The 24,799-nt window shown below is 45.1% G+C and overlaps 1 protein-coding gene across 2 annotated transcripts; it reads left to right on the top strand.

Moving 5' to 3' along the window:
* The first annotated feature begins 4,090 nt into the window (after nt 1-4,090).
* Nucleotides 4,091-17,948, top strand: TNFSF15 (TNF superfamily member 15). 2 transcript variants are annotated; one of them, XM_075112098.1, is made up of 4 exons: nt 4,091-4,540; nt 11,322-11,373; nt 11,953-12,000; nt 17,332-17,948. In XM_075112098.1, exons 1-4 carry the CDS (start codon nt 4,328-4,330, stop codon nt 17,757-17,759), a joined length of 741 nt encoding a protein of 246 aa, XP_074968199.1. In that variant the 5' UTR covers nt 4,091-4,327; the 3' UTR covers nt 17,760-17,948. The 2 variants fall into 2 exon arrangements, with proteins under 2 accessions (XP_074968199.1, XP_074968200.1); XM_075112099.1 differs by lacking the exon at nt 11,953-12,000 and having other exon boundaries at nt 4,095-4,540.
* The last annotated feature ends 6,851 nt before the right edge of the window (nt 17,949-24,799 follow it).

The following is a 24,799-nucleotide window of genomic DNA, read 5'->3' as shown; positions in this document are numbered from 1 at the left end:
GAAGTTATTCTAGGACACCTTGTGCCCTTACACTCCTTCTTGTGCCATCCCACTTCACCCCAGTGCACTGGATACAAGAAGTCTGACAGAGCACAAAGCATCCTGTATATTATCTGCCTTTCTCTCCTTGAAGTAAAGACAGAGGGGTGAAGAAAGGCTACTGGGACACCAGAGGAGACCAAAGCTCTGGTCCATCTGTATCCCACCTGGGATCTTACTGCTGGGAAAAATCTCCTGGTGGCAGCAGTAGAATGTGAAGCAGTTCAGTACAGCAACAAAAGTGGTGCCCAGTGCAGCCACTTCGAATTTGAGAAATTCTGGGTTGTCTATGTCGTTCTGACAAGCACCATGGTTTGCCACAGCGTATGCAAGGGGATAGACCAGCATTTGCCCTAAAGGCTCTCCTGGAGTCCCTGGCATGGCACAGCTCCCATCCTACAGCCCCTGCCTCCTCCGCAGCCGTGGGCTGGAGCCAAGGACATGGGAGCAGCATCCCCTTGGGCCATGACATTCCCACAGCTTCTGACACCACGGGAGTACCACCCAGCTGATCACCTCACTTTGTGTGCGTGGGAGGAAAACATGTTTACAGGACATGCGCCATAGGGCAGAAGGAGGATTTCAGCAGCAGAGAGGTGGGAGGTCATGGCAAGGACACAGCGGCTGGAGGTGGAGAACCATCCTGCACTCTCCCACTCCTTCCCATCACACGTCATCCCCTGACAAGGGGCAGCTCAAAGAGCTGGTCCCCATCTCCTGTCTGGTGACAAACCCAGTCTAACTGGGTAACATTTCCACACAGCAACCAGCTACGTCCTACTTCTGCTTATTGGTGGTCAGGAGTTGTGTAAGAGTAATGACTGACCTGAAAAGCCCCTCCTGACGCATATCCATACCTGACCATGCCTAAAGCAAAACCCTCCCACAACCCTTGTGCACGGTTCCTCTTCCAAGGCAGTGTCGATCATGCTAAGTCCCCTATTCCTTTGGCTTCCCCTCAGCCTTGCTGCTCTCAGCAATCACAGCCGGCAGCACTTGAGTTCATTGGATGTCCACAGGTTGACCTTGGTGTAGTAGAAATTTCCACACCCGTAGCACTCCTGCTTTCACTGTTCCCCTTGCCTGGCTCTGGCCATGGCCTGGCAGAAGCAGGTATTGCTTCTTGCTTTCTGTTCAGCCCCGATGCTCAGCTGTGTCAAGCCAAGCGGTGGTGGGTGCGGGATGGCCGCAGCAAAGGAAAACAGAGGAACCACCACTGAGTATGTGCCAGCAACCGACAGCCAGGGCATTGAGGCAACAGCAGCAAGGGGAAGGATGAAATTGCCAGCCTGGGAAGTCATGATTGGTGGTGCTGAGAGTGCTCAGCACCAGCTACAGCCTATCCATGCTGCACCTCTGGACACACGATGTATCTGGTGGGAGACTCCAGATGACTTAGCAAAACACCAAGCAGGAAGGATATGACAAGATCAAGGGGAGCAAATGTCATTTTCTGATTCCCCCTCTCCTCCCAGCTGAAGGATGCTCTATGCTTTTTTTCCTATGGGAATCTCTCAGGTTTTAACTGGAAATGGTGCAGCTAAAACATTAACCATTCTGCACACAGTGAACAAGAAGCACTTTGAAAACTCTTAGTAAACGTTTGAAATGGTCTTTGAATGCTCAATTATTTTTTCTTCATAGTCACTGCAAGCTTAAAAACTAAAACCAGAGCCATTACCCAATGTAGGCAAGGAATGAATAAAGACGCTAAGCATCTTCCATGCTGAAGACAGAAATACCCGCAATACCATCCTTGTGTATACTACTTTATCCTCACTATATATATGATTCAGCTTATTTGTCCTCAGACAAAATGCCCTCATACATATCATGCATTAGCAAGCAGAAAGAACAAAAAGCACTCAGAAAGAAGAGAAAACTCATCAGCACAAAGGTGGCATGCCCCAGTGGCAAGCTGTTTCTTTGGATGCCTAATTCCTTTCACGTTTTTTCTTCTCTTTATAAAACATCTCTAATTCCATATATTTAACTCCACAGTAAAATATCTCCCCTCTTTAAAGCTTGTTAAACAACAGAGGTGAGCTGGATTGGTAACCCCTGCAGACCTCTCCAGTCAGTAGAAACTAGTCAGGGATCACAGGCTGGGATGCATCTGACATGAGCAGGAGAATTTACCCGACAGTCAGGGCTGAGAGCTCAGCTGGGGGTAAATGGGGAGCAGGAGGAGAAACCTGAAGAGTGCCATGACAGACAGCTAGCAGGTCTGCCTGTGCCCACACCCTGTCTGCACATCCCTTCACAGGAAAGATGAGACTGTTGTGGTCACTGAAGGTCACCATTCCCTGTTCTGCAGCCAGGGGATGGCCGGGAAACACTCCCGGCATAGCCGAGGGGGACCGGGTGGCAGGAGCCTAGTCCTGGGCAAGACACCTCCCAGCAAATAAAAGACACACCGTGTGCCAATGCACCTGTGCTCTGGAGAGGAAAAAAGGTATTTCTCCTTCCTTTCTTGGAATTTTTAAGAACAAATTCTGAGCTTGGCTTCATGAACCAGGCAGGGAGCATGACCCTGTTCCTGCCTCACCTCAAGAGCCCAGCGCTTGCTCTCCAAGGTTCTGGCTACTCATCTGCCATCTGAAGGTTTGCAGGTCACACACCACTGCAAGAAGTCTCAGATCAATAAAAGCCCTTATGAGCACTTTTAACTCTGAACTGGCTCCACTGGAATTCCTTGGAAAGTAAAAAAAGGTAACTCCAGGGGTTTTGCTGGCTTACAGATTGGGGATATCTGTGGCTGTCTGCTTGAAAGGCATGTGCCTTGTATGTATATTAAGCATTTTGTGGCACTCATGATGAAGAGAAAATTAACTTTGACACTCGTGCCAAAATATTAGTGTTAGGTTTTTAGTACTCTGCCCTAGAATAAGCAGCGGAGACCCCAGAAAAAAAAAAAAATTATCACATGTCTGTACAACACTTCCACAGAAGTATGAGTTTTCTTTCTACTGATCTTAGCAGCACCTTCCTGCCCATTCTGGTTTTTTAAATTTATGATAAATGGAGCCATGTCTGTCCTGAAATTAGTCTGGGTTCTGTAAAACCAGAGAGTAGTCCTTGTCCTCAAGGTTTTACAGCCTAAATGAAAACAAAAGAAACAAAGCCAGTCACTAGCCTAAGGTCATGAAGGAGTTATGAGGCTGGGCTCAGATTAGAGCACACGTCCTTTGGTGCTTTACCAGTTCTCTTGTCCCATCTCCCTAAACCATACTGGGTTTCTCTGTTTCTTGCGTTCCCCTTCAACTTTCTTTTTCCCTAGCCTATTCCCTGTCCAGTCTGCTGGCAAGGGTCTCTGCTGCTGACAGCCTCAGCCATCCTCACTAACTAAATAATACGTTCTGCTCAGAAACTGAGTTTTAGCTTTCTAGTGTATCAAGAGCTGCACCAGACTATTGTAATAGGAAGATTTCTAGTAGTGTTATTGAAGTGCAAGTGGTAAGAGCTGGCTGAATTTTTATTGGTGGGGGGAGGTTGCAGACAGCCTGGGACATGAGAAAATATTTTTCTTTCATATTATTTTGTATAACACAAATCTGAAATGTTTTTTATGGGGAGGTGGGGGAAACCAAACCCTGTTGCTCTCTCATTAAAAAATAAGTAAGTTTCCACCCTCTTTCGCTACCCAGGGAAAAAGGAGAAGTTTCTGCACATCAGTGTATGTGCATGTATAAATCAAAGAAAGTTTCAGTTTTGATGAGAAGCATGTTTTCCCGGGAAAAAAATTTCTGATTTCAACAATCTGGATAAGTCTACATGGCAACATCTCCCAGTCCTGGAGTGACCTTTGGGGTCACTTGCGATACCCTCACCTTCCCTAAAAGACTTCTCCCAGGGCTCCAGAAAGCCGCATGCTCGCCTCTGTCCCTCGCTCTTGCTCTCCTCCTGCTTCTCACTTTCACTCCCATTGGTTTCATGTTCCCTTTGCTGTGTGGAAAAGCTTTCAAGCTTATCCAGCCCAGCAGCAGGGTTTGTCCTGGTTCCACCCACTGGGACTTTCCTAGTTTCCTTCTGCACAGCACGGGGGGGAAAAAGGCAGACGGAGGCACAGAGCAGACACCTCAGGGAGCTCGGGGAGCTGCAGTGCTCTCTTTCCCTGAGCTAGGTTTCTATTGTAGGCGGTGCATTCCTTGGGAGGGAGGGTGTGTGTGTGTGTCGGTGCCTTCCCACACTTGGGGCAGCTCTTATTTAATGGGGGTCTCCATGCAGGGCAGACGCCAGAAGAGATTTTGCCGTTCCCAGTTCCCATCCAGGAACAGCAGCAGCTTGCATGGCAGGCACTGGCATGGACCGCATGGCTGAGATATCCCTGGAGGAGGCGGCTCCTGGGACCAACCAAGCCTCCAGGATGCACTTCACGGAAGATTTGCGGAGGATACGGTGCGCGGTGCTGCTGTGCCTGCTCTCAGTGCTGGTCCTGGCACTGCCCACTGCCTACCTGCTTGTTGGAAACCTCAGAGCGCCCAGCTCCTGCACTGGCCAGGTATGAGACTGACGGCCGATTTCTGTCCTGCCACCCTGTGAGAAGAGCACTGCATCCTCTGTCTCCAGGGTTGGGTTTGTTTGGTTCTTTCATTCTCTTCATGAGTTTCTCATGTTTAAGGGAGCATGAGAAACTCGCTGTTACGTTCCTTCTTCCTTTACACAGAGCAAATTACCTGGGATAAATCTTATTATTGTTTGGTCTTTGTAACTAATGCTTTCTGTTCCACTTGTCTTAATTTCACTAAGGTCACAGTACAATGCACAGCTTTAAAACTTTTATTGACGTGCTGCAGGAAACGCTTAAGAAACATGACTAGTTGATGGAAATTAGTGTCTCTCCGTTGATTTCAGCCAGATTTTGACACTATGGCTCATTTTCCTCCCTTGTTTTGGGTTAACTCTGAGACTTCCCCCCACAGTGTCCTATTTCAACAAATATCCGCTGACCGCACTGCAGTCAGTGGGTCAGTGCCTATTACCTATCGCTGGGCAGACAGCTACAGCTCTCGTATTATTAATGCAAATTCCTGCAGAGATATGATTTGAGACAATTAAGAAGTCTGACCCTAAATTTCACATCCCATTTTTTACTCCCCATCAAAACTTTCTCTAGATTCAGGGATCTTCTCAGCTCTTCTCCTTTGACAAACAGCTAAATTCACTTTGGTCCTAGCAATACAAACTTGCTGGTGTGGCAGCTTCTAAAGCTCTTCTATGCAGCCTCATTCCTCCTCATGCCAGACTGCAAACAAGTGCCTATTTCCACAGCAGAGTATGAATTCAGCAGGACTGGCCCATGCTAGAAGGATGAGTATGTGCATATAGTCTGAAGAATTAAGGTTTGAATTTTAGCTTCAGGTCTGAAATTCCCCAATTAGCCTGTTTACGTATGCTTATGTAGGAAGAGCAAAAGAAAGCAGTGTTAGTAAGCGGCTTCGAAAGCAGATTTCTAACCTTGCACACACTTAGCCTACTGAGGTTTATACTGTGTGACAGCTGTACCCATGGCTGCGTGCGTGCACACTCTTGGCTGCAGAGACGTGCTACCCTGCATTTGACCTCAAGTCTGCACAGCCGGCATCTCGCACCCAAGCAGTGCCGGCTTTTGGGTGCAGCATCTTCCACATTATCTGGTTATGTGCACAGCTCATGCACAGCTGAAAGAAGATGAGACAGTCCTGCACAGTACTTCAGGCTGTTAAATCTGCTGATTTCTTGCACGTGCGAAAGTGCACGTTACTGCGCTGACCCTGTTACTGCTGTTTAGGCCAGCTAGGGAGGGTGGACGCAGAGTGAAGAGACGCTTTGGACAGTCTCAGTCGCCTTGCTCTTTGTTTACATCCTGTAAGGTTGTACAAAGCAGAACGGTTCGGTTTTTGAAACCATCTTAGAGTGAAATAACAATAAAATGTTAGCCTGTTTGATTGGACTAATGTGCTCCTGGCTCTTGACCCTGTTGGTAGAGTTAGCGGAGAAAAGTGTCTTTGTGACTAGGTTTGGCTTCTTAGGAGGAAAAGTACAACTTAAGCCATTAGATTTCCTCTAGCCTGGACTACCCTAGCGTGTATTTCCATGCATATGCACTGAATTATTAGCACATAGTGATGTAATAAGGTGATCAAATGAGTTACAGCCTCTGCGAGTCCCAGTGAGGAAGAGAACAATCATCGGGGCTGGCCGGCTGCCCGTTGTCCTTGTGCCAAGCGCAGTGGGTGGAGCACCCAGCTACAGATCAACTGGATCCTGCATTTTCTGAATTTTTCACTCACTCCACTGGTGACTGACAGTACCACCAATGTTGTCCAGCAACAGGGCACAGATGGGTAGATTTGTCTGCCTGTGGAGCTTTCTGTTAATTCCCCAGAGAGCCATGTCACAGGCTGAGCCCAGGCACCAAGTCCTGCGGCTTGGCATAGCTGTAGCCTGCTTCAGTCCCTGGAAATGTTTCTGGGCATAAAGCTTTCAGGGAAAATGTCTTTGGCATTTCCTTCTGCTTTTGAATTGTTAGAACTGGATTGCTAAATGATGCCTTTCTCATGAGCCCCATTGATAGCCCAAATCAGGAGGACCAGGTTGGGACCAGATGCCTGTGCCAGAGCTCTCTGTGGCACTGGTTTTGGGGTGCGGATGCCCTGGGCATACTGGGAGGAAGTGAGCAGACTCGAGTTTGCACCAGATGCATATTCACTTGCTGACCCTTGCAGCAGCGAGCCCACAGGAGGAGTCCTCTCATTACCCCGGGATAAGAGCTCAGCCCACGCATGCCAGCTTATCAACTTGTCCTGCACTGGGGAGAGTCCTGGGAGGAGGGAGGGACTTGTCAGCAGAGCAGGTGAGAAGCAGACGTAGTAAATTCCTGAGCCAGTCCTTTCTGTAACAAACAGGAGGATAAGAGGAGCCGGGGAAGGTTTGTGCAACAGGGGTGTGTCTCTTCTGCTTGCCTGCAGGGTGAGGCAGTTTATTCATCTCTGCTGCTGTGTGGGTGCACATGGTGTCACGTTCTGCCTCTAAAGGGATACAAACACACCTTTTCCTCTCGAATTGTCCCTTTCAGAAAAAAGCAAGACAAGTTATGTCATTAGAGCAACTGCTTCTCTCTCTCTCATGATATACTGTGTCTTGCATGAATAATTCAAGTCCGATGATGGTTTCCCCGGACACCTTCCAGGCTCACTACACTGTCTCTTTTTTGGAAATAGAAATCACTTTCTTTTGTGCTTCAAGACACAGTGAGGTGAGGAAATAGGGTTCTTTAAGCAATAACACACGGCTTAGGTGATTAGCAGAAAATCTATAAAAGGCTCTAGTGGTGCCATTCCAGCGGAAGGGCCAGGACTGTTGTGCATCCTTCCCCCAAGGGAAGCCAAGTTTCAGCCTGAGTGCACAAAACTATCAAGGGAATGGCACAGCAGCCAGGAAAGCATCTCTGGCTGCCTTAGCAACCTGCTTAGCTAGCCCAGTAAAGCAGAGCATCAAGTCCTTTGGCCTGGAGATGTTGGTACTTGGGTTTATTTTCATGGCGTACTTGGCACAGCAGGACCCCAAGCCGCGTAAAGGGACATTCCAAAACCTGTCCAAAGGGTTGCACATGAACCTTTGTGCCATGTCAGCCTTGGAATGGAGAAGGGAGCTGTTGCAGTATAAGAAAGACTTTAAAGTCCTAGCATCTCCGCCTGGATCCCACCCCAAGGGATGAAGCCAGAAAGCTAGGAACAAAGCTTGGAAAAGGACTGCCAGAAACATAATTCATGCAGTGCCAGAAGCCCTAATGGCCTCCCCAAATGGGAAAGAGAACCTGAAAGGGCTTCCTGATCTGTAGGGAAGGAGAAATGCCTGGGAAGGAGCAGTGAGCATTGCACCTCGGCCCAGGTGTGTGGGATTCCCTGTCCAAAAGCCAGCAGCAGAAGTCCTGACTGGCCACTGTTGCTTGATTCATATGGTCCTTGTGGGCAAAGAAGCCAGTGAGCATGTGCTCTGGGTACATGCTTACACTGGGCACTATAGTCCAGCTAAAATACTCCCACTGAAGCCAGTTGTTACTGGGACAGGAGAGGCCCCTACCAAAAATGCCCAGCCCAGCCCATGCAACATCTCTGGAGCTAGCAAAATTGTGGGTGTGTGTTTGTACTGTGTATGACCTGCAGAGACCCTGCCTGTAAAATAGCGTCCTGTGCTAAAAATGGAGTGGGTGGAGGTGCTGGGGATATTTTGTTTATTAATCTCTCTGCCTGCAGTGCCAAGCTGCTTTTCCCATGCTGTTCTCTGTTGGCTACACTGGCGCTTCCTGGAGGTGCAAGAGGCAAAGCACATGAACAGGGGATGTTCAGCCTTTTTTTTTTTGGCTTTAGCAATTTACAGATATAAATGCACAGGGGGTTTGGACATTCTTGGTATCAAAAAAATATAGAAGTGTTTTGCATACCGCAGTCTTAAGGGTATTTAGAGCTGTCTGTCCAAGACATCGTTTGTCTGCAAGTCAGCTGAAGGTGGGATTTTCAACACCACTCAGTGCTGGTTAGTCTCTCCACAGTAACCAAAGGGAAAACTGAAGTCAAGCCATATACTTTCAGAATCACAGCTAAGCAAGAAAGGAAAAGAGAGAAAAACACTACTTGTGTAAATGATGTCTCCATTGTCTCATGCTGCTTAGTACTCCCTCATCACCTCATCCACACCATCAATGTACAACATCTGTGTCTATTCAGGACAATATTACTTATACCTGGCCATTATGTAACATTATCTAGCGCTAAAATATTTTCCACAGGACGTTTAAAATTGTATCCTTATCAAATAGCATAATTAGGGAAAAAAGCCACCCTACCTTTGCCAAGCAACAGAATAATTTCACACCTTGCAGCACCCTGCTCTACCTACTGCATGACACTGTCCTTTAACATCTATGCATGCAGCTCCTGCACCTGGAGTTTCCATCTGGTCTTCTTTGGAAACAAATAAATTGAGGTTGCACAAAAAGCTTGTGACCAGTTTTTAATCAAAACCATTTTGTTATTTTTTTTATAAGAAGCAGAATTCTTCTTTATATCCTTCCCACTTTCCCAGCACCTCTGTTTGTATTGCAACATCTGAGTTTATATAAAGTAGTTCAGCAGAAGTTAGGCTTTAAATTTGTAAACAGTCCCGCTGAAGTTACATGATTAAACATGTGTTTGTGATTGTTTTGTAGCTCATTGCAGCACTTAGCATTGTTACAAAATATGTCACTTGATAAATATGTAGGAAGTGTCACATAAATAATGGTGTAAATAAACTCCTATGCATATACGTCTGGCCAAAACCAAGGGGAAGTGTTTGAGGGAAATCCTCCACACCCATCTTGTGCTTCCCGCCAGGACAAAGTCACCTGGCTATGCCTCTGTGTCACATCAAAAGTACAGTCATGTTTAGACACCCCAGCAAGCAGGCAGGACCTTGGAGAGAGTCGTTAGTCATAATGAAAGGCCCAGACATCTCACTGACAGCACACCACCTTTTATCTGTCAGCCACAACGCTGAGCTTTCACACCACTGTCCCTTTTAGATTATACTTCCTGCAGAGCAGCAGACTCTTACGGCTGGACTATATATGTGTGTACAATTGGGGAAGGAGAAAAAAAAAAGATAATTTTCCCTGCAGTTTTCCTTTATTTTCTTTTTTCCAACACACTGGAGCAACTATTTTAGAAATTATGGTTTTCCGCAGGAGCACATGGATTTTTACTGCTAGTAAAAGATGAAACTATCTTTGGGCTTACTAGAGTAGTTAGCAGTCCCCAAACCCAGGCAGCCTGACTCTTCTCCCACACACTCTCCTTCCCCCAGCCAATATAAATTATCTATTTTCTACCTCTCCTGCAATATTTGAAGTTGTGTGAGACACAGCCACCAGGAAATAGCTTCAGCATCTACTTGCTAATGCTATTTCAGCCTGTTTATTAAGCAATGTGCATCAAATCCTTAGCTGCAAGCTGATCAGTGGCAGTTCACTCGATTTGACGTATTTATTGTAGCTGTCCATAAAACGCACCATACCACACAGCGTGCTCCTGACACACGTTGCATGATAGGGGTTCCTGACAGCCCTGATGGTCAACCCTGAGCTAGCTGCAGAACCCAGACTGCTTTCTGCAGCCACACTGTTGGCATAGACCCGCAATGACCTGTACCCTGGGGATAGCACAAGGCATCCTCCTCACACCCCAGGGAGGCCGGATTCCGAGTCAGAATCCTGCAGCATCCTCTAATTCGGAGCTGTGCTGCTTTGCAGTCTGCCAAAAGAGGACTGGCATTTGGCAAGAAGCCACCGGCTAGGCCTGAGCGTGATTCAGAAGGACCAGCCCTGGTAGGCGTGTGGCAGGCAGACAGCAGCTTCCCTTTGAACTGCTCGACCTAAACATCAGAACTACTTGGCACAGCTCAGGGCCATGCCCTGCTGCCATGTAAATGCATGTTGGCACGGGGACGTAGTATGAGCGTGCTGGTGTTCAGCTCTAAAACAAAACGTAAGAGGCAAGGAACCATGAACCACTCTGCCTTCCCTCAGTGGAGTTCCAGCGAGCTGCAGAGCTCACCTTCTGCCAGCTGCACCCTCAGACCTGCTCAGCTCCTTTCCGTCTTCCAAGGAGACCACCCAACATTCAAAACAGACCTAAGCGACAGACTTACAGTCTGAAATAACACAGATGCAGAAAGAATAGTGGGTGAAAGAGCAGCTCTGTAGCTGATGCACCTCAGTTAGTCTCTTCACTGGTGTAATGGATGAACTTTTGCGCCTGCAAAGGCTCAGACCTGCTGAGTCTGGAGACAGGGAAGAACCGCTCACATTGCTCTGCTTGCTCTCCTTGTTCTGCACAGATTGAGGACAGGAGAGTCTCTAAGCGGCAGAGGCGCTCCAGCAGTGCTGGATGGATGCACCGTCCCAAAGGAGGTTTAGCGACAGCTAATTTGCACTAGCCACTCTGCCAGTCCTCTCCCAGTTATGCCAAGGGCTTCTCCAGCCTCTGGACAAGGCTGGAGTTCAACACAATAACCACCTCAGCAGCCCAGGTCCTGTCCCTGGCACCCTTTCGGAGCCACAGGCAGTTTCAAACAAACAGCAGAAAACTCTTGCAATGAAGCAAAGCCTTGTCAGGGCCTGTCCCTTTACATAAGAACTCTAGCTGAACTTGATACTATTACTGTAGCATATTCCATTTTCTGGGATGACGCAAACATGACCCTCTGGGGAGGTACTGTACACCCTGGAGCCCTGAGCTAACTCCTGTAAATCTCTCCTGCAGGTCACAGAAGAGAGGGGCTCTCGCTTTCTGAAGCAGCGGGCAGTAGATACTGGTAAGTTTGCCACTCCTTTCCCCCATCCTGAACACCTTTGCTTACTGAGGTTTTGCAATCGCTGCTGCAGCACGCTGCTGGCAGATGCCTCCCCACCTGCCCTTCAGAGGCAAACAAGCCAGGGCAGACAGAGGCAAACCTGTGCAACAGGACGCAGGCAGATAACTAGGGCCATAGCGAAAGTACTGAGCAAGCTTGCTCCTGCTGCAGGAGCTCTTGGAGATCAGTATAACTCCCTGAACATGTAAAAACACGGATTCAGGAGCCCATGTACACCACACTCTCATCCTTGTACACCACACCTCCCCTCGGTTCATCCTCCAGCAATTTAAGAGACGGCCGCAATGTGCCCTTTCGACACCGCAGCAGGCCTGACAAGCTCGCTCGTTTGCAAAGGGATTTTCTTGCCTCGGCTGTGTCAATAAGCAATCATGGCAAATAACTTCTGACTCAAACGTATGCAGAAATGGAAAGGGGCTGTACAAGTTTCCTCAGCAGTACTGATCACCCCTCACATCTCATTGACTCGAATAGCAGCAAACATCCTTACACATTTTTTTTTCTTTTTTTTCCCCTCAGTTACAGATACACTTTCCAGTGCAGAAAAGCCAAGAGCACACCTGACAGGTAATGCTTGTTCAGAAATGAAGCATTTCCCATGGCTATGACAGCAGACATTGTGGTGCAATAATCTTGGTTTATACGGATATGATAGGATCAGGTTTTGCAGGAAACGGGGAAAATAATCATCAGCTTTGCCTTGTTGACCATAACAGATTGACCGCAGCCTGTGTTTGTAGAAAAGGGCCCACAAAGGAGATAGTTGATAGAAATGTTGCCACTTTTCCAAGCCATTTCTTTCATTGAATGAGCAGCTCTTGTAACTTAACTTAAATAGGTGCCAGGAATCTTAGTGATCTGCTGAATCCCTTAGAAAAGGCAGGGGAAAGAGCTCAAGTGAACAGTGAATTGGGAAGAACTGCTAGTTTTGGAGCAAAATCAGGTCAGATAAGACCAGGTTTAGACCTTATTTTTCTGCAAGGCCTGACTCAGGCCATGCACACTATATTGCCATCAAATCACCCCGTTTCAGTGAGATCATCTCCAACACATGTCAGAGCAAGCAAAGGAAGAGTAATGCCCAGCTGAACCCCTCCAAGGCCTTATCTTGCATTAGGAAGGTGCTATCACAAATACTTATCGCAGGGTGGGCTGCCACATATTTCCGAGGGGCTGCCAGCATTTGCAAGGCCACCTTCTCACCACCTCAGCCTCAAAGGTATAGCTGTCATCATACAAAGGACACTGTCCTGGGCCCTCCCCATCCTCGCCAGCTCCACCCACCCGGAAAATTTAGATATTACCAGAGAATAGGGAAAAGTTCATGGCTAGATCCCAGGTGGATGGAGCTGAAAGACTCTCCAGCTGCTCTGACCCAAGGCAATAGTAAACCTCACTGCAGAGATTTGTAAGCCTCACTGCAGAGGCTTACCCAACACCCTGTGTGTTGTCCCAGGGGAGCACTTTAGTAACTTGAAGTATGCAAGAAGTGGCATGATGCTTCACACAAACTCACCTACAGGATTACAACAATCAGTGTTTCAGGGCTGATTTCTTTCCTGGTATAGTTTACTTTCCCTAATCCACAAGCTCCTTTGTAATGCACACCCTTGGTCCCGTCCCCTCTTGTACATGGGTTGCTAAAGATCCAAAACTGACCTGTCCTCCTTCAAAATCACATCATTGCTTATGTGCAAGTTTGTAAAAGCAAAAGGGCCATGTCTGCTAGCGTAAGTCTCTCTGTTTCCCCTGTTTCCTGTTTCCTCCCATGGCAGAGAGATCCAGAGGCTCCCAGTGCAGCTGACTCAGACGAGCAGCCAAAGCACTGCTTCATTGACGGGAACTTCCCTGGGTTGGTTGCACAAAAGTCCATTTGCCACAGGGAAGCACCCAACAGTTTACTTCAAATTTCCTCAGGTCCCCCATTTGCAGAAATTCCTTTGTGTCGTTCCTGAGCAGTCTCCCTGGGACGGTGCCCATCCTCTTCAACCTGCCATATCGGGCCAGTCGCTGCTGGCCATAGTGAGGAGCATGAAATGAAAAAGCTAAGGGGATTTTATTGCTCCTTTTCTGTGCAAAAAAGCTATACCCAGGCTCCTGTGTTACATAGCCATCGGGGAACCTGATTTCCATGAACTTATCTTTGATCATTTTTTAGCCCAAGAACATTTTTAGTGCTATACCCTGTGTCAGTGCATTCCCAAGCTTAACAGAGCATGACAGCCAAAAGATGTTTCCTGTTATTTTAAACTTGCTGCATCATAATTTCTTGGGTACCACCATGGTCTTCTTTTCTCAGAAACTATGACTTGTGCATAGAAAGTGAAAAAGGGATAATTATTCTTCAGATCCACCCCCTCAGGTACCTTTTTCAAAGTGAAGGTGATAGGCTACAGACTCTCACTCATATGAAATCTCTTCCAGATCTCTAGTCTCTCTTGTCTTTTTCTAGTTTTACGCACATATATCCTGAAGGTAAAAGCAGAGGAGCGAGAGGTATGAGAACTAGCCACAGTACTTTAATGGCAACGCACCACAGAATTAGCAGTAGCATAATGACTCCATGTTTTGGTCTCTGTTCCTTTACAATGAATTTTCCAACTGCTCTTTTTACCACACACTGAGCATTTTGAACTTATCCAAACTAGGATCAAGATCCCCTCTCCCAAGGTGGCTATAGCTAGTGAAGAATGGCACAATCCATGTGAATACCTGGCTAGAACTTTTCTCCATCCCCATTCTCCCCTGTGCACTAATGTATATTTGGTGCTGACTGCGCCATGCCATGCCATCATCCCCCCTCTGACTTATTTGGTTGCACTTTGGATCAAGATGCAGACCAATGCCTGTTCCTTCTTGTCACCAGCAATGGCTGGTGGCATGTCTGGCATGGCTGGATGAACTATGTTGCAGAAACACCATCGAGTACCTGGCTGACACTTATCACGCTGCAAAGGTACCCGAGCCTTCCATTAAATCTGAGTAGAAGATCACTTTCTGCTTCCACTTGATTGTTGGAAGTAATGACCTTTCAAGGGCAGTTATTCAAATTCCAGGGCACAATCTTGAGCAACAGAGACCCTGCAGCCACGGGAATTTGCAGTACATGCTGTACAAGGGCTTGTACAAGAGACTCAGACTCTAATTTCTTGCTGAGGCCAGGAGTCTGGCCTCAGGCTCTCACAGTGAGGATGAAGAATTGTGAAAACCCCACAAGCTCAGCAAGATGCCACAAAATATACCCCAAAACTGCCAATCAACTGGGATCCTCCAGCAAGGAACTAAACCAAAAGGGATTTGGGGAAAGGAGAAGTAATTTCAAATGGAAGGGATGCCAAAAATTTATAGTGAACAGGAAAGCTGAAGGAGCTGTAGCAATGATCCCTTATTAAAAGCAGACTATTTAATTCAAGAATTAGCATACGTATATTTGCAGGAAGTGTGGCTCCACATATTTATGAAATAAATAAATGACAAGTACAAAGTAAAACTGTTACTAGAAAAGGAGCTATACTGTATTCAAAGCCACTTTTCCTCTTGATCTATACCGAAATCTTGGGAAAAATTAATTATCTTGAAAATGGAGAGCATCAATAGAGTGAGCTTTAACCTAAAAGGGAGGTGGAAGATGTAAAACTTACAGTTGCCTAATTCTAAAAGTTATGAAATCATGTACTTCATTTGACATGTCTGTTAGTTATAAAAAACATTGAAGAATTGAATGTCATTGACATTTTAAATGAGTCATTGTACACAGAAAAGAGTAATTCACATGCATCTTCTCTTCAGTTTTCCCCCAAAATTCCCAAGACGGAAAAGAGCCCAGGACATTTTCTGGAAATATTCTGATCTTTTCAGGTCCTTCTCATTCTAAACAAGATTTCATCTGCTACTAACTGACCTCTGAGAGGTATTACTCCAAGGTCTTGTAAACCTTAGAGTCACCCAAATGCTACTTCAGTTTCATGCCAGGACTCAGACCAGTCCCTAGACACCCAAGAGGTAGATGAGGATGAAGGCAGATCATGAGTGTTTTCACTTTCTTTTACTCCACTCTGTGTCAGGCAAAGCTCCATTGGCTCTAAGGCTCATAGTCCTTATAATACTTCAATAATTTATCTTGACTTGCTATCACAATCCCTGTCTATCGTTCTCCCACAAATACTCTCATCATGTACTTTGCCTCTCGGGGAAAGATCAGAAAGATCTGATACTTCAACAGCACTGACAAGCAGGCTGAAAAAAGGCCGTTATTTCATTGTGCTACTCAGAGAATATGCAAGAAATTGCACTCCGAACACCTCCTTGTCTCCTTATGGATTATTTATTTCTAGAAAAGAGAGGGAAACGGATGCCACTGGGAGTGGAGCACATTAGTTTTTCTGAACTTCATTTCACCCAGGGTAAACCTAATGGTTATTGCCAAGAGAATTTCAAAACTTTCCTTTAGCTGCATTCAGTTTGCCTACCTGCCCATGCACACACGCTCCTTCCCTAAATACTGAATCAAAATCAACTTTAAACATTAACTCAAGCTCATGAAAAAGGTCTCATTTCCTGGAAATCAGTTGCCTCAGTCTTTCTCAGTGCTTAACATTAACTTTCCAGCTTCATTTTAATACCTGGCAGAATCCCAATGGTTTTTATGCTCTTCCTTTTCACTGCCTCAGCTTCTGTTTTACCACCACAATTTTATGTGGCAGTCATGATAGATCAGAGAAAACTCATTCGCTTCCCTGCAGAAAAATGAATAAGTGCTAGGGCTTATTCTCCTGGCTGTCATGTGAGAGCAATTAAAATGGTGGAGGAGAGGTGAAGGGAATAGGGCAGCAGTTCCCTGATCCTTCCCCTGAGACCCCGGCAGCCTGGGGAGCATCCTTGGCTTGGCTCAGACTAACGCTGGGTTCTCCATTAGAGGTCTGCTTGTAATGAGCTAACCACAAGACTGGGAAGAAGTCTGAGGAAAGCTGAGGCTAACACCAAGTTAGGGTTTTGTTCCAGCAAAGCATTTACAAAAAAAAAAAGATACAAAAAATTGTTTTGAATAAATGCATTGCTTTGGAATTGGGCCTCCGGAGGCCTCCTGAAGTGGGGTCTTCTGAGTTTTTGTTAGAAATCAAATGGCACCGATAAATCAAAGGCAATTCTATAGCAAAAGATTTCATTGTGAACACTCAGGAAGAAAAGCTTGGCAGAAGGGTTAACAAACCCTCACATCCTTCAGAAGCAACTTGGCAGGAAGAGAAGTTCAAGTGTCTCAGAGCTTGGTGAGAGATGATATTGATCGTTGTGAAACTTTTGCAAGCACAATAGCGTCTGTCTAAGAAACATAACTGCAATCCATCGCTACTGAAGAAAATGATGCTTTAGCATTTCTTATTACTCTCCCAAGCCATTAGGTACAGGCATGGTACCCATGTGTGCAGCTGCCCCAGGACTTACGGACAAGATTTCTACTCTGTAAATAGGCAAGATAGCACCCCAGACCTGCAGAGTAAAGCCATCTGTGTTGCTCCACAGTGCCATGAGACTCAGCCTTTAGGAAGCACGGTCTCATCATTCAGGATCTGGCCCACAACCAGGACAACCAGTCACAGCCTACCCTTTCAGGCCGCCTGCACTGGCTGAGGTCTTGAAAAGCATCCTTGGCTTTCGCTCCCAATTGCTCAGATCTGGACACCCGATGGACACCCTCCAAAATATCACTGGACAGTTGACCTGCAGCCAATTTTGCCCCAATTTTCAAGCTGTGAAATAAGAACCTTTCTGTCCTAGCATTTTAATTACTCTGTTTAAATTGATTGCCCTTTGCAGTAGAGACCTCATGTTGCATTCAGCAGCATATCCCTGCCTGTAGCAAACTAACCCATCTCTCCTCCCTCTCCCTTCATCCTGCAGTGAAGAAACAAGATTTTACCAACACCGTGGGAAGCCACCTGCCCATCCTGCAGTGGGAAGACAAGAGAGGCTTGGCCTTTACCAAGAACAACCTGAATTATTCCAGCAACGCACTGGTGATACCTGTGTCTGGGGACTACTATGTCTATGCTCAGGTCACGTTCCGAGGGCTCATTCAAATTAACACTAAAACAAATTCTGTCACTGAGATCATCACCAAAGTTACTGACAGTTACCCCGAGCCCACCCAGCTGCTGACCGGCACCAAGACCCTCAGTGAAGAGGGAAACAGCTGGTTCCAGCCCATTTATCTGGGCGCAGTGGTCTCCTTAGAAGTAGGAGACAAGCTAATGGTCAACGTTAGTGACATCAAGCTGGTGGATTACACTAAGGAGCACAAAACTTTCTTTGGTGCTTTTTTACTTTAGGTGCCCGGCAGCAGCTGGTGGGAGCTTCCCTTCAGGGCCCTGGTGTGAACTCACTGGACCTTGGCTTTGTGGGCATGCGTCGGGGTGCGATATCTGTGCTGTTTTCCTTTTTCTGTGCTGTCATTCCCCTGCAGCTCATTGCATCCTTAAATTAAGGGGTAGGGAAAGCTGAAGCCACATGCTGAATTGAAACAAACAAACAAAACCACCAAAACAAAACAAAAATAAAAACAAAACAACAAAAAACCTCACAAACCAAATTTAAAAAAAAAAAAAAGAAAAAATGGAAGTCAGATTAGAGGAAAAAAGGTATTTTTGAAAGTAAAAACTGAGAGCTCTTCCAAACTTTGTAAACAAGGGAGGAACAGTTTATACCTGTGGGTAGGAATATTGATCTTGAATATCGCAGCTAGGCTGCATAACTAATTCCACCTCCAATGTACAATTTGCTCAGCTCAAAAAAGTGTTTTAAACTCTCTCCAGCATTTCCAGTATAGGTTTGCATGACCCTTCTTCAGATTCTCAATTCTAAAAGGTAATTACTTTTCATCATTTCCTTATTAATAGATTTGCTCAGTACTTTGCACTAATATAAAGCTCAGATTAATCATTAGCTGCTTAATTAATCCCTTGCATTTTCCCTGTAAAGTAGATTAAAATTATATCTTGTGTTTTGCAGAAGCTACCTGAAATCTTTTTTTCCCCCAAGGAATTGTTTACAGTTCTTTAAGTCAACACACAGCCTCAAAACTTCATGTGAAATTTCTAGGGAACATGCAGAAACACCTTCTGTTTCAGCATGAAAGTGGACTCTCCCTACCAGGTCCTAACATTAGGAAAACAGAAAAGACAAGACAGAGACAGACACGTAGCAAAATTTTCCAGACTTTTTAAATCATCCACTAAAATTTCAAGAGAAAACCTCTGCAATATTTTGCTTTCCATTACACTTAATGCAAAGCAAGTGCAACTAAAGAAATCAGTGCCTTGGTGCTCTCCCTTGCAACCGTTGCCAACGCTGCAGTGGTCCCCTAACTGCAAGGGACTCACCAGCCCACCCTTGAGTGAAGGCTGAAAACCAGTAGTCCCTACACAAGGTCAAAAGATCCAAAGACACGATCATGGCATGCCACAGCCAGGTGCGGAGCTCAGGAATGCCTCCCATCTTGCACTTATTTCTTTTCATAGACCTTACTGTCTCTCAGGGTAATTCCTCATCCTTTCTTCTCCTCCCACAATAAATACATCACTGACAATGACTCAAGTCATATTCTTGTAGATTCAGCCTTTACACTCTTAACTACCAAGAGGTCTCACACTTGAGGACCCGCCACCAGGCCTTTCTGCAACAACAAGGCTTCGTTCTCTGCAACTCGTTCTCTTTCCTGCCTCACCTCACTGGATTTCCTCCAGTTTCCACTTCTTGGCCAGAAGTGACAGCAAGGCTTGATTGCTTAGTTAACATTTCTGCTCAAAGCCAGGGTGGAGCCCAAAAGCACACTGAGCATCAGGGAGGCACTGCGGTTGGAGAATACATAGCACTGGGGATGGGAGATCGTGGCTAAGGAGCTAAAACGGGCAGAGGAGTTCTCTGGCGAAGACAGCCCAGCTATAAAAGACCACATTGCAGTCCAACCAGCAGTGAGCCCAGGCTGCTTAGTCCACAGCAAGCCTCTTCCTAGCAGGAGACAAGTTATTGCTGTATGAAGATCTGTTTGATCTGACAAGGAAAAGTCAGTAGCACAGCTGAAGCATAGAGCATAAAGGAAGGCCAAGGCAGATTGGGGTGAAGGGAGGGGAGGAGCAGAGGAGGAGGTGGGAAATCCAGGCAATACCAGGATCTCTGCCTCTTCATGGCTTGGTGTAGGCACCTTCATGCTGACAGCATGACTATACCTCTTAAACCTAGCAGATCTTCTATGTAGTAAATCACCTCGGAAAAGAAGGCTTTTTGACCATCCTTCCCTATTCTGCAGTGCCTGGGTCCCATAGTACATAGTAAGTCTCAGTCCTTCACTGTTTTATCTACACTGTGACTGCACTAAGCATATCGCAAAAGCTAGGAGCTTGCCATCTTGCCCTGCCCTTCTTTCCTCAGTCGGTGTCTGTCTTGCTTCCAGATTCTCCTTGAGTCTAGGCATTGCATGTTGGTCCACTGTACAACACGGCCCATCTAGGAGACCTTGACAATGTCCCTGCATCAAAATCTCATTACAGTTTGGCTTCCAATCCTTTCTTTGACTTGTCCTTTGTTTTCCCCACACTCACATCTCAGCTGTCCTCTTGATCCCATTCTGCCACAGGCACCTTCCTGCCGTTTTCATCCTGTACCATCAGGTGTAAGGACATCTCTTTCCAATCTAATTTTCTACATGAAGCTTCTCTCTTACAATCACCCTGGTGCACAGAGAAAAACTGACATCTGAAAATAGGATAGGATGGCAGAAAGTAATGTTAAAGATCCTGCTAGCCGGTGCGAACACTCTTGGCCAAAACATCCTCTTATGGCTTCATTAGCTAGATTCACTTCCATTTTTAAGTCCTTACTTCTATGTTTCCTCCACCTGTTCAGCCTTTTTTTTTAAGCTGAAACTGGCTAAGATGGAGGCAGTTATCCCCCATGTATCTGTTCAGTTCCTAGCACACATGACCTGGCCTCATTACTTCTCAGAAAGGGTATCTTGTGATCCAGCTCCTTGGCAGAGCTGTCCTTACTGCTCAGAAACCCTCATAGCATAGTAAAATCTGGTGAAATCTCACTTTCTTGGCAGTTCAAGACAAGGTTCTTCTCTGGGAAACCCTAAGACTTTCCATATCTCAGATTTTCTAGAGTTCCTTCAGCACCCCACTCTGAGTTCTTCTGAGCTTCTGATCCCTTAGCTATGTGCCCAAAAGAGGACCTGAACTCATGAAAACATTAAATTTGCAGCTCTTGCAGACCACTACCTAAAGCACTTTAGGCGACTAGCGCATGAAACAACGTGGTAAATCTCATAAAGGGAAGACTTAAAAGTGACCTGTCCAGGACAGGTGATTTTCAGCAACTAGGTAGGAAAACTTCTGTGAAGTGTTATATAGCATGAATTTGGTTTATCCTTGAAGAAAATTGGAGTGCAAATTCTAGCTGTTCTGAGAAATTCAGAAAGCTCTTTATTTCTACAGATGAGATGATGTAGTATTCTTCTGGGGCCATACCACAATCCTGATAGGCTTGTACAGACAGCAGATTTCCATGAAAATTTTATCTAAAGGCATCAACACTTAATGTTTGATGCACTGAATGATGGTAAATATGAGGTCTGGGGGAGAGGAGTGGTGAATGCATTATTTGGCATACAATAAAAGAACCTTCTATGGGATATATACACATATATACATAGACATATATTTGTGTATATTCCATAGAAGTTCTAGGAAGCCCTTTGGCAATAACGAGCCTTTTCTGCCACTAAGCACATAATTTGCGTCCACTATACATTAATGAGAAATTTCACAAGTGAAAAATTGCCCGCTGCGGCTTCATTACAGGCATGACTCTGTTGACCCATTATCCATGGCACAAAAATAAGTATTTTAGTCCAGTTAGAGCAAGCCTTTGCACCCCATTACATGCACCAGCTTTCAGCATATTTAGCACACTAGCACATTTTATATGACATAAAGTAATATATCTGGCATTACTTGTTTTAAAGTGGTGCGGGCATATTAATCCACACATCTACCCTAGTGGAAATTCTCTTTCTCCTCTTTTTTACCCTCTCAGTGCTAATAAGGCTTATGTTACAGTGACCAGCAAATATAAAAAGTATGCAGGGGCTGATTCTAACACTGTTGTATATCAGATATTCCTCCGCAGAAGTCAATGGCATGAAGTCAGGGTAAAGCCAGTTGAGTGAGACAGAGGTCAAGCTTAAAGAGAAATATCTCAAATACACAGAACCCAAGCTGTGGATTCTCAGATTTTTCCAAAGCTGCACAAGGACAGAAGTGTTCTCAGAAACTTGTGTTTATTGAATTAGAAAATTTCTTTAACGTAAATCATTTCTGGAGATGCGAAAATGCATATGCATCAGCATTTTCAGCTGAATGAGAAGATGATGAAATCTGGTCATGTGAACAAGTGACCTTTCATCTGTGGTTGAACCGAAAATATGTTTTGTTTTGGGTGGATGTGAAACCAAAACAGTTTTAAGAAAAAAAAATCCAAGCTGGAGAAAAAGGGTGAAATAGGCAGGTCATGCTAACTGAGTTAAAAATATATAATTTCTGGGTTTGACCATTACATTTCTTAGGGCAGGGAAAAAATAATTTAAGCACTTTTCAGAACAAAACCATTGAAAGAAAAAGTAACAGATTTTTTTTTTTTTATATGAAGTCTGATCAAAATATTTGCGTTCTTAGGAATTCTTTTCTTCCCTAATCTCTTTGATCCCCAAAATACTAACCCTAAATATAACCAAAACTCATAAAAAGGTTCACTTACCTACCGCTGCCTTTCCCCTTAAAAATTAAGTATTGGTAAATAAGCATTAACTTTCTCTCCGTGTATGTACAGAAGTAAACTTAAATCAAGCTATAAGGATCACAGCTCTAATCTTACCAACATATACCTGTGCTGTACTTAGTCCCGAGCTTGTAGCTAAAGGGATATCATCGCAAAAGTGAGCTCGGTGTTCCTATCCCGTGTATGGGAGGAGTAAAATCTACGTTACTCAAACTGAAAGTGGGTAAAAAGTTTTACCTGAGTTTACCCTCGACTACACCATTATAGGACCAACCCTTCAAATGAAGGAGTGCTTACATGGACCACCTCCAGCACCTATATGTTGGCAGGATTAGGGTCTAGAGGTGGAAAGGTGAAGGTCACGTTCCTTAGAAAAACATAACCCAAATGGCGAAATGGATGCTGCTGAGATGATTGTGGACATGAGAGTTCAGTAGATATTAGGATGAGCAGACCCCCAGTAAAAAGGGACGCTACCAGGCTATACTGAACTGCAGGACAGACCAAATGGAATGGGTTAAGGTACTCGCTTGTGATTTTCAATGCAGATATCTCAGAATTTTGAAAATATCTCATTTTTTCACCTTTGTATGGTATAACTGACCACACTGTGTTTTGTTTTATTAATCTCCTGAGTGGCCCATCATTTCAATTGAGAAATGAGAAATTTCATTCTTTAGAAGAATCAGAAAATGTTGAGAATTTTTGCCCAGATCTGGGTATTAGACACCAGTATAGCATTTTGCTATTGTAATGTATTTTCATGTAAGTGATTATATATTGTCTTGTGCTTTAGTACTGATGTGTGTCTTTACCAGTAGAACTTAGCTTCTTGTTTCCAAGTTTTATGATAATAAAAATGCAAGTTAACTAATGTGACAACTTCTGATCCTGGTCCCCTTCCAAAAACTCTAAGCAAATAGCACTCTTAAGAGCAATCAGCTAATACAGCCAGAAAATGCTGATGTATAAGAAACCGATTTTGTTGTGTGTTAATGTATGGATGATTGTTATTTTACACAGTCAGAGGTTCCTCACCAGAGTGAACTCAGATTTGGTCTTTTTCCCACAGGTTTATAGAGACTTGCGTTTCAAAAGGGAATGTAAAGGTTGAGCAGATTTTCTTTCTCAGTCCCTTTTCCCCTTCACAGTGTGGGGAACAGCTGGTTCCTTCTTTTTGTTATTTCTTAGTTTATTTTGAAAAAGAAAGTCCTACCAGAAAGGCAGTGCTCGTCAGAAACTGCATCATAGCTGTACTCTCAGCCTGCTGAGTCAGGGAGTGATGCTCCCCGCCGAGCACCCATGGGAGACAGAAACCACGTTATCCCAGCCACCTTTGAAAATCACCATCTGCCCCAAAATGCAAGTTTGCCCTGTCTGCAACCACACAGAACACCTTGGCAGCTCGGGAATTGAGTGGTTCCAATTGCTCAGCTCCTGGCTGCCAGGCACAACCCAGCTAGGAAACGAGGCTCAAAGCCTGGTTTGAAGGCAGCAGAGTTCTGGGCACCCTTAGCCCTGTTCTAGCTTCAGCTTTGCTGTCCTTACACTTCCAGCATAATAGCAGCATCCACTGGATATGCATTTCTTATCTTGGGTGGTGTTGTCTCCAATTCCTTTGCTGCCAGGAATGCAAATTCTTTCTTTCCACTAGCAGAATTGAGCAGCATTCTCCCATTGGGCATATTATTTTGTATTTCCACAATTTATGTTGTTTTTCTGTCTTGAACTCAGAGTATCATATTTAAATATCTTCAGAAGAGGTTCCTGGTTAAGGGCTCCATGCTCTGGATCAAGGAATGTTTTCACTTGAAAACTCTGATGGAAGACAGATGTTTACCCTGGTTTGCATCCACCTGCAAACACCCGAGATGCTTTGTTGGGCTGTGAGTGGCAGCCTCTGTAGATCAGCCAAGAGTTAATTAGAGTAGGAATCAGATTGCTTTCTCCTATAACACCAAAAGATTTGTTGTTTTGGTTTTTGGTTTTTGTTTTTTTTTTTTTTGGGGGGGCGGGGGGGGATCGTTGTGGTTTTTTTTAATTGACTAGCTACCTCACATTTAGAAGAATAGCAAAAGCAAATTGTGTGTTTATTATTATTATTTTCTGTTTTAACTTGAGCTGAGCAGGATTCCCATGTTTTATTGCCATTTTACTCTGTGCTTTGCACATGTAGGGTAATAGCTTGATTTAACATCATCTTTCTGGTCTAAAGTCACTGGCACGTACACTCCCTCCACACAAGCATTGTGCTTCATTTTGTCTACCTTTAATCATACAGAAGGTGTCTACTCCTAATAAATTTCTAGGCTTCCTCTCTAGTGAGGTGGGGGTGAAGAGATGTGCATTTCTGAAAGGCTACATGCTAAGGAAGGTGGGGATAACAGCAGTGCCTCTCTCCCAGGGCTGCAGAGGGACGTATATAGTGTTTTTCTAGCTAAATGCAAGTAAGATGATAGTGGCAGCACTCAGTCAAAGCAATAATAGCACTGCACTCGCTTTCTCAGACGGCTGGATGAAGCCGCCCAGCTACTTC

This window comes from Phalacrocorax aristotelis, chromosome 17 (genome assembly GCF_949628215.1).
Source record: "Phalacrocorax aristotelis chromosome 17, bGulAri2.1, whole genome shotgun sequence".
In the NCBI taxonomy this organism is placed as follows: domain Eukaryota; kingdom Metazoa; phylum Chordata; class Aves; order Suliformes; family Phalacrocoracidae; genus Phalacrocorax; species Phalacrocorax aristotelis.
The sequence above is the reverse complement of the archived record's forward strand: the minus strand, read 5'-3'. Positions and strand labels throughout refer to the sequence as shown.